Below are 15632 nucleotides of genomic sequence, written 5' to 3'. Positions count from 1 at the left end.
AGTTACATCTCAACAATCACAGCAGGTTCCTTACGTTATGCCACATTCAGATATTTTTTATCTGAGGGTTGGGAATTTGTTTTTGCTTCTCAACGTAGCGATAAGGATCCTCCAAAGCTGCAAACACTATCGTTTCCTGCAACCAAAGAATACACTAATTGATCATCCACCGAAACGAAAAGAAAACGAAACTGATGTATATGAATGGAGATCAAGAACGGAAAAATGAAACTGTTATAAGTTTATCTTACACTTGATCTAATGAAAACTTATGTATCTTATGCAACGTGAGATGCGTAATACATACATAACTATAATATGTAGAACGAAACGTGATCATGAATTAAAATGAATGATGTGTTTGCAGATATCATGACATGTGTGGTACAGAAATATTGGCTTCCAAATAACTAATTTTAATAATAATATATGTAACTAACTAACGTATGTTAATCCTAATTTATGATCAAGTTACTTACCTTGTAGAACTAATTCAATATTTTTGACACAATCAATCACCTATAAAATAGATACGTAATTTGCATAAATTTTTAATTAAACACTTACTTTGTAATTAAAGACTGAAATACGAAATTAATCTATTTTTCCTAAAATCTGGAATTCTCATTTTAACCCTAAAAATAGGCTAATCTTTTGTGGGCCTGAACCATCATAAATCCATATAACCCATTAACATATCTGCAAGCACATGGTCCATTTCAATTGCTTGGCCCATTACAATTTACTATACCAGCCCGTAACTGAGGGAAATAACTAACTAACGTGAGAGAGTGAGAGAGAAGTGCAAGAAACAGACAGATCGAGAGAGAGAGAGAGAACGTGAGTGAGAGGGAGAGAGAAAGAGTGTAACGTAAGAGAGCAAAAGTGAGAGAAGGCTTAATGTCGGGAGAAGAGAGAGAGATTATCAGGAGAGCTTGAGGGCTACGTACGACGATGGAGGCTTATGGTGCAACAACGACCAAACAGGTCAGTGGGTGTGGCAGCTTCCGTCGTCGGCAGTGGAGGTGTAATGGCTGGTTTAGATGCTCTGTTTTTTTTAGGCTAAAACAGAGACTTGTTCCGTGTAGAAGTGGGTTTGGTTTTACAGCATAAGGGTTGCTATACGGTGCAACCTTGGTGGCTCAAACGTGGAGGAGTGAGGGCGGTTTAGGATGGTTCGAGGCAACTTTGCTCTTGGTTGGGTTACGGTGTATCAACTCGTTTTGCAACGGGAAGGGGGACTTGTGTGTAGAAGGGCCGCTGGACGTGCTATAGGGGCTGAGGGGAGGTGGCTTGTGACACGATTGTGGGAGGGCTACTGGTTCTCGGCGGCATGAAGGGGAGAGGTGGTTTCGCGGTCATGGGGATTGGTCGCGCTTCATGGTGGGGGAGAGGAGGCATGAAGGAGGCTGCGACTGGGAGTAAATCTTTTGTGAAAAATGTGTGGGCGCAGCGCGGCAACCCTATTTCATAGAAGGAATAAGGCTCTGGTTTAACGTGTACGAGGAAGGCTCACAATTGGTTTATAGTGGTTTACGGGTCTGAGTATATAGAAGAGTTCATGGGCCTGGACTTCGTAAATAAACCGAGCCTTACTTCTCATGGATTTGAGTCTAAGGTTACGTTTAGATAGTGAGAATATTTAAAAAATATTTATAAATAGTTATGAGTAGAAGTTGAAGTAAGTTTATGGGTCTTATTGAGAATATTTTGAGTTATTTAGATGTGTAAAATATGTTGAGTTGTTGACTTTTAGATAAATAGTTAAAAAATATATAGATTCTATAAATATTATAATGATTTTATTTTTAGTAATAAATATTATAATGATTTTATTATAGTGATTTTTTAATATTAATAAATATTGTAGTGATTTTATTTTATTTTTATATATAATTATGATAAATATTATAATGATTTTATTTTTATATATATAATAGTGATAAATATTATAGTATTGTTATTTTTTATTTATATATTATAGTGATTTTATTTTTTATTTATATTTAATAGTGATAAATATTGTAGTGATTTTATTTTTTATTTATATTTAATAGCGATAAATATTATAGTGATTTTATTTTTTATGTATATATAATAGTGATAAATATTATATTGATTTTATTTTTTATTTATATATAATAGTGATAAATATTATAGTGATTTCATTTTTTATTTATATTTAATAGTGATAAATATTATTAATTTTATTTTTTATTTATATTTAATAATAATAAATATTATAGAATGTTTGTGAATAGTTATGAATAGAGATTGAAGTGGATTTGTAGGTCCCATTTAGAATATTTTAAGTTGTTTGGCATGTGGAGTATTTTCAATAGTATGAGAATACTTAAAAAATACTTAGGTATGTTGATTATCCAAACGCAGTCTAAGACTTTTGACCCATGATCTATTTAAATTGTATGTTTATATATATATATATATATATACACATGTATATATAATATATATATGTGTGTGTGTGTGTGAGCCTTACTAGATACAAGGGAGTTCATACATCAAATCGCATACCGAAGTTTAGATAAATTTTTTTATTGAAAATAAAAATAAAAGAGGAAAAATTTTGAGAGAAGAAAGAGATAATCTATTTAGAAAAAATTATTTCTATCTTGAATTCGTACTGTTTCATTAAACAAATACCTTATATGTCAACATCGATATAATGCGCGAATTGGTGCAAGAAATCCCTTTCAAGAAGATTTTTCTTATATATATATATATATTATTTTTTTATAAATATTTTTATTTTTTATTATATATTAACTACATATGGGCTAAAACATACTGAGGGAAAAAAAAAAACAGCTATTAGTCAATCCTAAGCTTTAACAGCCCAACGTTGGTCAGACCGCGCCAGTGGGAGACGATCCAATCGGCCGACAGTGGCTGGTCGGTTTGGTCGGTTTCTGATTGCGTGTGAGAAAAATACAGAGGAAGAGATGACGACTAAACTGGAAAAATAAAAAAATAAAAGTGTTATAAATAAATTTATATAATTTTATATAATATGTTAAATTTATTTTACAATATAAATAATTTTATAATCTAATATATTACATTAAATTAATAGATTTAATATAAATAATTTTATAATTTAATATATCAAATTAAATTTTATCAATTTATAAATTTATTGTAACTATTTTCCTCTTTCATATAATCTTGTTTAAGGTATTCCTTGTTAATTTTAAAGTCTTCTTTATTCAAGTAGTAAAAATTATTCAACAGTAATTAAAATAACAATATAACAGGTAGTAAAAATAAAATATATTTCATATATCTCTCCTGTATTATTTACTTCCTCATGCATATGGTCGGTTAAACCACCTACTCTATCTGTTATCATGCATATGACCGGTTATACCGTCTATTATCATTACTATTAATACTATCTGTTTATCTATTTCTATCGATTATCATTTATAAATTGACAAAATGTACAGCAATTTATATTTATATTAATAGATTTAATATAAATAATTTTATAATTTAATGTATCACATCAAATTTTATTAATTTATAAATTTATTGTGATGTAATTTGCTTGTGACTAAAACATTTATTCAAAAGAAAACAAAACAAAAGCGAGGAAATTCAAAGATTCACAGCAAATTCACAATCAAACAACATATCTACGATTAAACAAATGAATACGCGCGAGAGAGATAATGAGTGTGTAACGAGAGATCGAGAAAACTTGGCAACGTTGTTCGTGTTTAATTTTTTGGAAAATGACAGTGCGAAGGTAATGGAAAAAAAATTAATTATGATATTATATCTCCCGAGTTTGTTTCTCAATTTTATTGTTTATGTATTTTATTTTATTTTTTAATTTAATAATTAAAAAAGTAACAATTAATATATTATTATTTTTTAAAAAAATGTTTAAATATATTTAAAATAAAAATAAATAAATAAAATAAACGTATAATTTGGCATACCAAGTAGGCAAACTAATTGTAGAGATAATTATACAACATAAACATTTTTTTACAATTGTATTTTAAATTGATAGCATTGATATAAATCTTGAAGTACTTAAAGTTGGGAACTCAAAACAATGCGTTTTTAAAAAGTGATACATCACATTGACTTATGGTTAAACATTTATATATACATTATCGCTATATCTAACCCTCTCCAAAAATACTTAGAGCACACGTAGAAAAGCATAAACTTACGATCCAATGAGCCAACTAAGCTACATTTTTAAGACGAGAAATGTTTAGTTTACAAATAAATTTTATAAAGTAAATTTATAAATTGATATGACATAATTTATCGCATTAAAAATTTAAATCATCTTTAAAAAAATAAAAAATAACAAAAGAATCCTGACTCAAGGGATAAATAGCAAAGTCTGTTTCGGTGGTCATTTCAATTAAGGCATTGAAATGAAATATTTCGATACCAGTACTATTTCAGATATCGAATAATCTATATATAATAAATTAATTAAATATTTCATAATTATAAATATCATTTTTTCATATTTTTTTTAAGGTATTATACCAAGTTATATCATTTTGAATTATTGAGCGAATGAAGTTGTGAGAGCATTTATATTGGGTTCCCTATAAAATTTCCTATAATTTAGTTAAAAAGTAAATTTTCTAAAAGTTTTTCTTAAATTTTACTCATCTTTTAAAAACTTTCTACATCTCATTCCCTATTAATTTCCTATTCTATTAAAATAATATTTCTCTATTCTTTTTTTTATTAATTTTTTCTCACTTTCATTTATAAATTTAACTACTCAATAATTTTTTTTATGTTTTGAATTATTACTCTAGTGAAGATTTTAAATAAAAATTTAAATTATTTTTAATATTTTTAAAATTATTATTTTTTTATATTTTCGTAACTATTTAAATTATATTTAAAAATATTATTTAAAATTATAATAAATATGAGTATGAAAGAAAGTATAGATAATTGAAAGAAGAATTAATTTAATTGAAATGAATAAAATATTGATAAAAATGATTTAGGAAATGAATAATAATTCTTTATATTTAAGAAATTACTATTCATTTTCTAAATTTTTTCTCTAAAATAAAGATCTAGATGGTGGGAGGTTTTTAGAATATTCTCTCAAATATTCCTCAAATTATAAGAAAATAATGATTTTAAGAAAGTCAATGGGAATGCTTTGATGCAATAGGAGCTGGCAGTGGAGACGAGCACTTGTAATCTTGGCCCATGATAAAATAGTTTAAGAGCATTTCACAAAGGAAAGTAATGATTCGGTGTCCGGACTGACCTTGCATCATCCAAAGTGAGGGTCCCTTTCCTGACTAAATACTTACGTGGACGTCTCCTTCCGCTTTATCCAACTCCGGGTTTGGATTCTCAAAAAATCTACTCAACCTCCTACTATTCACACAACCTTTACACTTCACATTATTTTTAATTTTTATTATTTTTTTCTTTTATTAAATATTTATTATATGAATAATAAATAAAAAATTTGAAATAATTTAAAAAGAATAAACTCAAAAAAAAATTTAAAAAAAATATTAAAAATTTAAAAAATTTAAAAAAGTGTGGAGTGTAGAGTGTGGTGGAGGTTGTGTAGCAAAGCTCTTTGATTCTCCTTCAAAAATTACCCTACAACTATTATTATATACACAATCGATATTATTAAAAATGATTTACTAACAACTCTTCTATAATTCTTTATTAAATAAATAATCATTTTGTAAAATAACTTATCTATTTATATTAATTTATTATAAAATAAATTATAAATATTTCATTATTATTTTCTTTTATAATAGTCTCGCATTCTCTAAAATAAATAGATACACCATTTAAAAGGTATTTAAAATGATTTAAAAAAAATTCAGAAAAAATATATATATAAAATAAAAAAAAGTTACATTTTACACTTATCGATCGAAACTCTCGGGACCCCTCTCGATGGCCCTAATAGTCATCTTCAAATAAATAAAGATGGATGAAGATTCTATGAATTCGTGAAACTATTAAGTAAATCAATCCTAATAATTTTGTGGATTTAAATTCTCAACCATAGATCCAATAGTTATTAAAGATCGTGTGTGTGGTACCATTCGATGAAAATGCTGTTGGTCTATGAATTCATGATTTTCTTTTTGATGAATACTATGAATTTTATTATACAAGGAAAATGATAGTTAATATTTTATTCGGAAACAAAAATTCGAAGGTAGGAAGAAGGTTGTGAGAAAGGAAAGCCGGCAAGATATGATTACAGTGTTAGGTCGGTGCCGGTGTAGAATGTAGGTGGTGGACACCATTTTATCAGTACGTGCAAAAGCAAAAGCCCTCTGATTATTATTAGTTTGAGATGGGAGACAGAGACAGAGACAGAGAGGATAACCCATTTTACAAAGGTTTTTGTTTTTTTTTTTTTTTTCCAAGGTTAGGGGCAAAACCAAAAAGCATGAATGGGTCCCACATTCTGCAGCCTCTCCCGAGCTGTTGTCGGCTAATGTTTTAAGACATAAGTGGGTCCTACCTTCCCCCTTCTCTTTCCTTTTCCCTTTCCTTTTTCTCTTTCAGTGCAAGATCAAATCACTATCTTCCTTCGCCAACGATGAGAAAACCGAAAGAAAAAAGTAGGAGAAAATCAGAATCCATCGTTCTTCTCAGTTCTCCCACTTCTCACTGTCTCTCCTCCTTCCACAGTACCAATACTTCGCTACTGCTACTGCTACTGCTACTGCTACGGCTACGGCTAGTATTACTGATACTCTAAAAAGATTCTTTTACAGTTTTTTTTTTTTTTTCCTATATAGTTTCAACAGAGCCCAGCCCATGCTGTTTCTATGTTCCACCATCCAATCCCACCACCGACCTCTTGGCCCATCATCCCCACCTCTTCTATTCTAGGGTTTCGTTTTTATGTTTTTTCCTTTCTTTTCACTTTTATTTATTTATTTTTGTAATTTCTTTTATCATTGATTTTTTAGGGTTTATTCCCTCCATTACTGTGCTGTCCGATCATTTCCTTCTCATTTAAGCTTAGCCCCGTGTTCTGTTTCTTGGATTCTTTAAAAAGTTCTATATGGATTCTTAGGATATCTCGTCGTCAACATCTAGGGTTTTTCTAGGGTTTTTCCTTTGATATGCGGCTTCGCGTTTCCTGGGTCGACTGTAGTATCACTTAAATATATCGTCTTTTACTCTCGGTCTCTTTTTTCTCTGTGAATTTGAAGTGGTGCTCTCTCTCTCTCTCTCTCTCTCTCTGAGTTGAAAATCTTCATTCATGGCGTACCAGCCGATTACGGGTCCTACTTCGGGTTCCGGCTTTCAGTTCATGAACTCCCCTTTTGGTGATACGACCTTCACCAAGGTCTTTGTTGGGGGACTTGCCTGGGAGACACAGAGCGAAACTATGCGGCGGTATTTCGAGCAGTTCGGTGAGATTCTAGAGGCCGTCGTGATCACTGATAAGAATACTGGTCGATCAAAAGGCTATGGTTTTGTGAGTATTTATTCTTTTCAATTTCTGTGTTTTTCGTTATCTTATATATATATATATATATATATATATTATCTTTCATTTAGAAAAAAAGGAGTATCATGTTATTGTAGAGATGTCAATTATAATCGTTCTTCTTTGATGTTCTTAGAATTGATTAGAACGGTCTGTTTGCTATCAATATGTGTATGATTGAGTTTATTGGTGTTTTGCATCATTTACATTGAGCCATCTAAATGGGGAGAGTACTTTTTTGACTATTGAAATGACTTGGTTTTCGCTCATATTTACATGGAGGGTTTAGGTGACTTTTCGTGAACCCGAGGCTGCTAGGAGAGCCTGCATTGATCCGACTCCAATTATTGATGGCAGGCGGGCAAATTGTAATTTGGCTTCACTCGGGCGGCCTCGGTCTTCTATGCCTTATGGTATGAAATTTTTGCCTGAACTTATCTAATAATTTTCCTGTTCGTGCTTTCATTCTATATATATTTTCTGAAGATTATTCACTATATGTTATGTGGTATGCTCAAAACATCACAAAACTGATTGCTTTTGTGCCAAAGCCGCCTGTGACCTCTCTGTTACGCTCAGCTTAAGTTATAATTTGTTACCGTGGTTTCATTTCTGTGTATCACCTGCTGAGATACTGCTCTCCAGAAATATGATTTTTTTGCCGATAATTCATTTTTGCATAGCTGTTAATGTTAATTTACACTTTTTATTCAAAGAAGCTATGCAGGTGGGTTCTTTCTTTTTTGGTATTGGTGAGCCGATTGATGTGTTGTTGGGAGAACGAATATTACATGCAATTTGTTTTGCCTTGTTAAAGGTGGACTCTGTCCATGTTAACCTTAAGCCACTTTCTAAGCTGCTTATATGTGCAATAAGTAGCAGTTAGTAGTGTGATAATATTGCTCTCCATATTCCTTTGTCTTTTTCTTTTGGTAAAAAATGAATTCACTGAGAAACATGTGAAACTAATGCCTAATTTTTTTTTTATAAGTGAACTAATGCCTAAAATTTAATATAATTGAGCTAGTCTTATTAGTAAAATTCTTATTTACTGATAAAAAGTTAATATAATTGAGCGAGTTTGACTGTTATTATAGGACGTTTGAGACCAGCAACTCCATATTCTGGAAGTGTGCAAGTTGCCCGGGGAGCTTATGTTGGAAATTTTGGCTACCAGCATCCACTTTCTTATAGCTACCAACATGGATTGATGTATCCTTCATATGGGTAAGATGTGAATTTCAAAGCAAATAGTCAACTCAGTGGGTAGTTGTAGTTTCAAATCCAAACTCTTAATTCGGAGATAAAGTATCATTTTTTATTTTTGATTTTTTTCTTTTTATAGAAGGTTAAGGCCTTGTTTTCGCAGATGAGTTGAGATTAAACTTAAAAGTTGATAAAATATTATTAGAATATATATTTTTTAATATTATTTTTGTTTTGGGATTTGAAAAAGTTTAATTTTTTATTTTATTTTGTGTGGAAATTTGGGAAAGTTGTAATGATTAGATGAGATGAGTTGTGAAAACAAACGAGGCCTAAGTGAAATTTAAATTTTAAATTGCATTAGTTGATATTTGAACAAAAATGCTTTGGTTAATAGTTACATGGATTTTTTATTCCCCTCCCCCAAGTAACCTTGCTCAGATGTCTCATTGGAATAGAAAAAGTAAATAAGTTGGGACAGCTCTGGAAAGTGCTGTATTTTCTTTTTTTGGCTAGTTTTGTGAGGTGTGTTTAGTAAACGTAATACTTCACTCATCTTGCGTAGTTGCTCACATAGGTTATGTGCATATGCACTCACAGTTATCACTAATTATAGAATGAGGTGATTGCCCTTGGATTAATTTGCCCAAGAAGCTGAATGTTTTCGACTTGTGCTGAATATATGCTTGTTAGCCCACATTTGTGGTTCAGCAACCTTAAAATAATTTGTCACCACTTTGCTCAATTAAGTACATCCCCTTTGCAAGTGCTTAATGTTTTGTGATTCCTTTTGTGTGCTACATACCAATCACAACATGTGACCTTACTTATGAGTGGAAATAAGAATACAGCCATTCCTTTGTACATAAGGGTTGATTTTGTCCAGTGTGCAGTAATATGCCATGATTGGTAATTGAAGTAATGCAAATTGTGGTAGCTGCAGATAATGTGTTCCAGCCCATTGTTTATTTGACAGGCTAGACATGATAGGGGTTGCTTCTCAAGGACCTCATACTGGGGTTGTTTGTCTCAATATGTTATTGATTTATCCCTCAGGCCTGCCTGAGATGGCTCTTGATAGGACAGGGCTTTAACCTTTTATTTTCTTGGGAGACCTGGGCCATTTCAATCTCGTCATTGGTGTTGTATGTTGGTTGTCTGTTATTCAGCTGGAAGGGTCCTAGCTGCATCATTCATTTGTATCAAGATTTTTGCATGCAGAACCCTGGTCTAGTGCTAATTTTAGAAATTCAATGTTGGTTTTATCCTGCAGGTATCAAACATATGGACCTGAATACGTCTACCCACAGGTCAGCATTGCTCTGAAATTGTGGCAGTAATCAAAACCTGCATGTAATGACGGTTACACCGCCCGATTTCACCACGACTTTTTTGTAATAATTTCTTGTGTTCTATTTCTTCCTGCAGGGTGTTTACAACCCTTATGCTGGTCAGCATTACCTTCAGATATATGGAGTACCTGGGACGGTTAACACTGCTGTTTATCCTTATGGACAATTGGGTCAAACTCTTCCCGGTGGTCATGGTTATACGGCAGTGCCCAGTTATCCTGTACCGGGTGCTCAGGTAGTACAGTTTGGTGGACCAAGTGTTAGTGCAATGGCAACTTCGCCTATGCCTACAATTCAGTCACCATATCCCACAGGTAGTTTCTGTCCTCAAAACTATGGCTTACAACATCAATAGCCACTTGCACCTGGAAAATAGGATTGTACTATGACTTTATGCACTGAATGTTCTAGAAAGAACACCTTTGGACTTTTTTCTTTGCAAAGAAATTGTTTACCGATAGTTCCAACAATTATATGTTAGACGAGCCTTCTTGAACGACCTAACAGTTATAAAGTCCAGCTTTTAACGTTTAATTTGGCATTCTACCCTAGAAACCAAACAGCTCAACAAATATATTCAAAACAAGCTAGAACATATCTTGTATTGTAGTGTATGTATCAGTACCAGCCCATAAGATTGGCAAATGAGCATGGAAAAAGTAGTGAAACACCTGAATTGAGATTTTTTGTCATCTTGAGAGTCTGCTTGGAATCTGTTTCGGAAGACTCGGGATAAAGTTGTGTTTCTGAGTAAATGATGATGGAACCACTCTAATTAGACTTAATATGAATAGATGCTTGTTGAGAAGAATGAATGATTAAAAGGGTATATGGTTAGTTACATCTGGGAAAGGAGTGTACCTTTTATTTTATCTTTTAAGTTGAAAGTGTTTGCTAAAAACAATGCCACGAAGCAAGTCTTCCACTCACACATAAAGGGAGAGAGACACTCAACATAAAACCTGCTTAGTAAATTTCTCATCGAGATCAATGCAACTTGGGAAGTACATTTGTTTTGTCAGGTATGGCAGCACCTGTTGCACCACAACCACAATTTATGGTTCCTGCTCCTTCTCCTCAGTACATGCAAGGTAGCGGTTCTGACCAAACGGCTGGGTGAGGATTGATCAAGGTGAGTGCCACATTATGCGGTTGGTACTGCACCTGAGCTTGCCTATCTTTGCCACCTGTATGATATTATTGTTGGAGACTCTTGTTCTCCTTCAGGTATCCTTAGATTGCAGCAGGACTAAGAGCAGCGGAACTGCTACTTGAGTGGCGGGCTTCGGATCTAGCCTTGCAAATTATATATTTTGCATTCTAGAGGTACAAATTTCAATTTTATTTTTGTTAATTTTTTCTTCGACATGAAATAAATTATAATGGAGAAATAGAATGTATGACTTGGGGGTGGTGGATTTGGTTGCGCCTTTTCTAATTAGATTCTGATTTTGGTTTTCTGGTTCATACCTTGATTTGAAGGAGGTTCTCTCAGCCCAATTGCAGTTTGAGACTACAAGAATTCATATCTCATATTATTTCTAATTTAAGTATTTATGGCTCAGGGTGGTCTTATATCAATTTCATGCTGTGCAGGTTATACGTAGTCATGCTCACCAGAGAAATCATTTGTCTTGAGTCGCTCCAGATGGTGGAGAATGGGGGGATGTGGAAGATGCGGACTGCTCTTCCTTTGGGATCTTTACCCTAGTGTACTTAAAACCTGGTATAGCCTCTGCTCGGGATGAGTAGCAGGCAATCATGGATTGATGGGTTCTGGAATCGGTTTCTAGCAGCCATGTAGGAATAAACCTGTGTAAAAATCTTCACTTAGAATCAACATATGATTCTTTTGTAGTCTAGTCCCTGCATTTTGGGTGTATAGATAGTCTCTGGTGTTCTGTTTGTTGTTGGGTCCATTGTATTAAATGTGATTTTGAGTTTTGTGCATATTAGTTCTAGGTTTTTTTTCTGAAAATTCAACACCTGCATCTTGGATAATATTGAAAGCCTGGCTTCAAAACAAGACCTGCAGGTATCTATCTTATTTGAGAAGAAACATTTGTGTTTCCTAATACCCATTTCTTGCTCTTATCTGAAAGCCAGCTCTGAAGCAAGATCTTCTATATACTAAAGTAATGGTCATGCGATGGTACCTTTTAATGATCATATTTTTTTTTTTCCCAATTGAGCGAAGTTTACTTGAGCCCGCCTGGTTAATTGACTGCCAGTAAAGTTGCCACTGGTGAAGCATCAGGGTTCTGATTCGAGGTCTGTATTGGCCTGTCATATAAAAGCATAAAGATAGGACTTGTATTTTTCTTATGGGCCTGTGTCTAGATTGATAGTCTTTAAACTTCTCTTGTACCGGTGGCCTTACATTGCTGTAGAAGTCCCTTTTAACGAGGGATGTGAAGTTGTGTCCCATATTTCTTCCCTTTGTTTACTATATTTGGGGATTTTTGTTCAGGCGCTTCATTGCCTTGTTTAACAAGTTCCTCATTACTTCTCTGTCCTCTTAAGAGGCATTGGAGATCATGCATATCTTCCCTTGAATTTGCACCAGTGTCTTGGTGATTTTATGTAATAGCCCGGATTGAGTATAAAAATGTACTGAATGAGATCTCATATTCTTTGGTCTGAAATTTTTTGCCCTTTCTAATGTATCAAAGGGGCTTAACTGTAAATTGGGTCATTACATTATTATCGTATAAAGTTTGATACTTTACAATATGTTATGGACACTTCATAAACGTGCTTGAGAACAGATTACTCTACACTGTTATTCTGCAACAGACTAGCTGTACTTGGTGAATTTTGTACAGGCGGCATCATTACTCTGCACCCAAACTGAAGAACACACAAATGGGACAAGAGAACATGAGAACAGAGTGATGTTTCATGATTCATGATTGCGTCTATTAGTTGGCAATAGAGCCTGCCAATCTTTCAGAATCGAATTCATTTGATTTTGAAGAAGTTGAAATATTTCTCTTCTTTTTTTTTTCTTTTATTATGTCAGAAAACCTCTCCAAGGAGGGCCTACTAGGGTTGGCAAAGTTTCAACCGCCTGAAAAGTGGAAACAAAACCAACTAGAGATGCATTTCATTAGTTGATGAATCTACTGAATCTAAATGCTTAGAACTTTATGGACCCAATATTTGAGAACATCTTAGCTTCAAACCCGTTTGGCATCCACCTTTTTTTGTCTTTCATTTTTCAAAATTCAATAACTCAAAATATCTCAATATTATTTACAAATCATCTTATTACTATTCTTTAAGATGTTACATACTATTCTCAATTTATCTCATTTCTAAGCATCTCCTTAAAATCTTGCATTAATGTGAGCACACGTGTGTCGAGGCGTGGTCTTTTAAGACCATTAGCCAGAAGTAGTGTGACACATAAACTAACCTTTTAGATTGGAACTAAAGGGATCCCAACTTTAGTTTTTATCAAAAGGATTGGAAATTGTTAGGGGCCGCTCAGCATGTATCCTTCGACACGGGCGTGTCCCTAATGCATTTCAACTTTTTAAATTTTTTTGAAAAATATTTTTTTAACATCCTTAACTAAAAAAAAATAATAATAATAACATAATTTCACTAATACTAATAGTCATTTCTTTCATTATTAAAAATAAATAAAATATTCGAACCGTAATTTTGAAAGGTAAAGTATCATTTTCATTTTAACAATTACCGTTTGCAGCTTTAGCCAAAGAACATCACGGGGATAAAGAATATGGAAAATAAGGGTCCGTTTGGATACAGAGGTGACATCATCTCATCTCATTTAATTTCAACTAATAATTTAATTATTAATCACATATAATCTCAATTTATTTCATCTCACTATCCAAAAGGGTCATAAGTTTGCCTATTTTACGTCATAAGTGACTTGTTTTTAATACACAATGGTATACTGATCACAGACTTGGACCTTTGATTCTCATGAGTTTATTTTGGTCCAGGTTTGGTTTTTTCCTACTTTGAGCTTTAGATTGAACACATAGTTCATATTAGACAATAATATTGTTCTTATGTCATGAGTGATAAATTATTATTTAAGGCTAATGATACTCTTACTACTTTCTATTATCCCTTTACCATTCAAACATACGTGGCTTTATTTTTTTTTCTTCTCCCTTCTGCTTTGCACTGTCTTTTGCTTTGCTCTATCCAAGATTTAACATGAAGTTGCCTGTCAGAAGCTTTCCTAGTTCAAGATTGAAATTGAAGCTTAAGCAACATGCCCCACATTTTTCCCTCTTGCCCAAAATAACCCACCTTAGCTTAGCGCGAACTCCCCTCCCCGTTGACGGCGCGCTACTATAAATGGCACCCTCTACTCTAGCACACGAACTCTCTCTCTCTCTCTCTCTCTCTCTCTCTCACACACACACACACACAAGCCCCCTTTGGGTCACTTTCTTTTTTTGGTGGCTCGAGTGATCATCGCCAATAGTACCAAAATATATGAAGGATCAAAGTTAGAAATCAAGATTGTTTATCTGGAGTGAGATTGTGGTTTTGAATTTCAAAAAGAAAAAACGAATGAGTCTTTTAGAGTCTCAACTGTCAAAAACTCGAGGACATTCAAATCCAAATTTGGGAGCCAATCCTGGAGGCCTCTGCTAACTTCTATCCAATGTATTAACCTGTTGAGAGACAAAATTCTAAATGGATGGATCCTTCATAAAGTCTAGAGTAATGTTTTGAATATCGTACCGGTGATCGTTTCAGTCGAGGCATTGAAACGAGATATTTCGGTACTGATACAGTTTTGAAATAGTCTATATATGAATAAATTATATTCTAAAATAATAGTTTATATATGAATAAATTATATATATAAATTATAAATAGTCTAATCTGAATTGGGGGTCAAAAAATGAGCTTGCAATTTGAAGAAAAAAAAAGTAAAGGCCAAAATGTCGGCTGAAATATTGGTTGGTACAAATCGAAACTGCCAAAATTCTGACCGGTATGAAACTATACCCTTTTCTGTATCGACTACACCATAGAAACAAAATATTTCGACCATATCGACTGATACGGTATGAAATTCAAAACCTTAGTCTAGAGGCCTCCTCTGGGTAGAAACCTGTCATTGATTTAAATCCTTTAGGCTCTCAAGCACCAACTTGCCATTCTACATAGAAAATTAAGTCATTTACCACTATGCTAAAATTTATTGTGATTGCATTAACAATCGAATGTTTTACCATTTTGTCTATTTTGTTTTAATTTCATTTGGATTTATATTTCTATATTATTATTTTATTTATTTCTAATATTTAGTCTAGAATGGATTAAATATACTAGGCCTAAAGTAGTTTCCAAGGCCCATTCCAATGGGAGATCTCATCAAGAAGGAAGTGAGAAAGGAAAGAGGAAGAAACAAAAGGCTGAGAAATGTCTTAGGGACCCTTGTGTGGACGTAGGTTTTACGCCGAATCAAGTAAATCTGTGTCTCTATCTTTGTATTTTCTATGCATTTATTTACTGCTTATCGCCATGTATGTACGCACTGACGCCATACAATCACATAGAACCATCGC

At 33.0% G+C, this 15632-nt stretch overlaps 1 protein-coding gene across 1 annotated transcript; it reads left to right on the top strand.

Moving 5' to 3' along the window:
* Positions 1–6591: 6591 nt before the first annotated feature.
* Positions 6592–11925, top strand: LOC109005368 (RNA-binding protein 38-like). The gene is made up of 8 exons (XM_035693161.1): positions 6592–7495; positions 7797–7920; positions 8605–8734; positions 9987–10023; positions 10142–10379; positions 11088–11197; positions 11293–11391; positions 11662–11925. Exons 1-6 carry the CDS (start codon positions 7277–7279, stop codon positions 11183–11185), a joined length of 846 nt encoding a protein of 281 aa, XP_035549054.1. The 5' UTR covers positions 6592–7276; the 3' UTR covers positions 11186–11197; positions 11293–11391; positions 11662–11925.
* Positions 11926–15632: the final 3707 nt, after the last annotated feature.

The sequence above is a fragment of the Juglans regia genome, chromosome 8, assembly GCF_001411555.2.
Source record: "Juglans regia cultivar Chandler chromosome 8, Walnut 2.0, whole genome shotgun sequence".
Classification (NCBI taxonomy): Eukaryota; Viridiplantae; Streptophyta; class Magnoliopsida; order Fagales; family Juglandaceae; genus Juglans; species Juglans regia.
The sequence above is the reverse complement of the archived record's forward strand: the minus strand, read 5'-3'. Positions and strand labels throughout refer to the sequence as shown.

Coding starts and splice junctions, on each gene's coding strand:
- LOC109005368 (XM_035693161.1), top strand. CDS start 7,277: ATGGCGTACCAGCCGATTACGGGTCCTACTTCGGGTTCCGGCTTTCAG. Junction 7,496..7,796: donor GATCAAAAGGCTATGGTTTT/GTGAGTATTTAT, acceptor TGGAGGGTTTAG/GTGACTTTTCGTGAACCCGA. Junction 8,735..9,986: donor TTGATGTATCCTTCATATGG/GTAAGATGTGAA, acceptor TTTATCCTGCAG/GTATCAAACATATGGACCTG.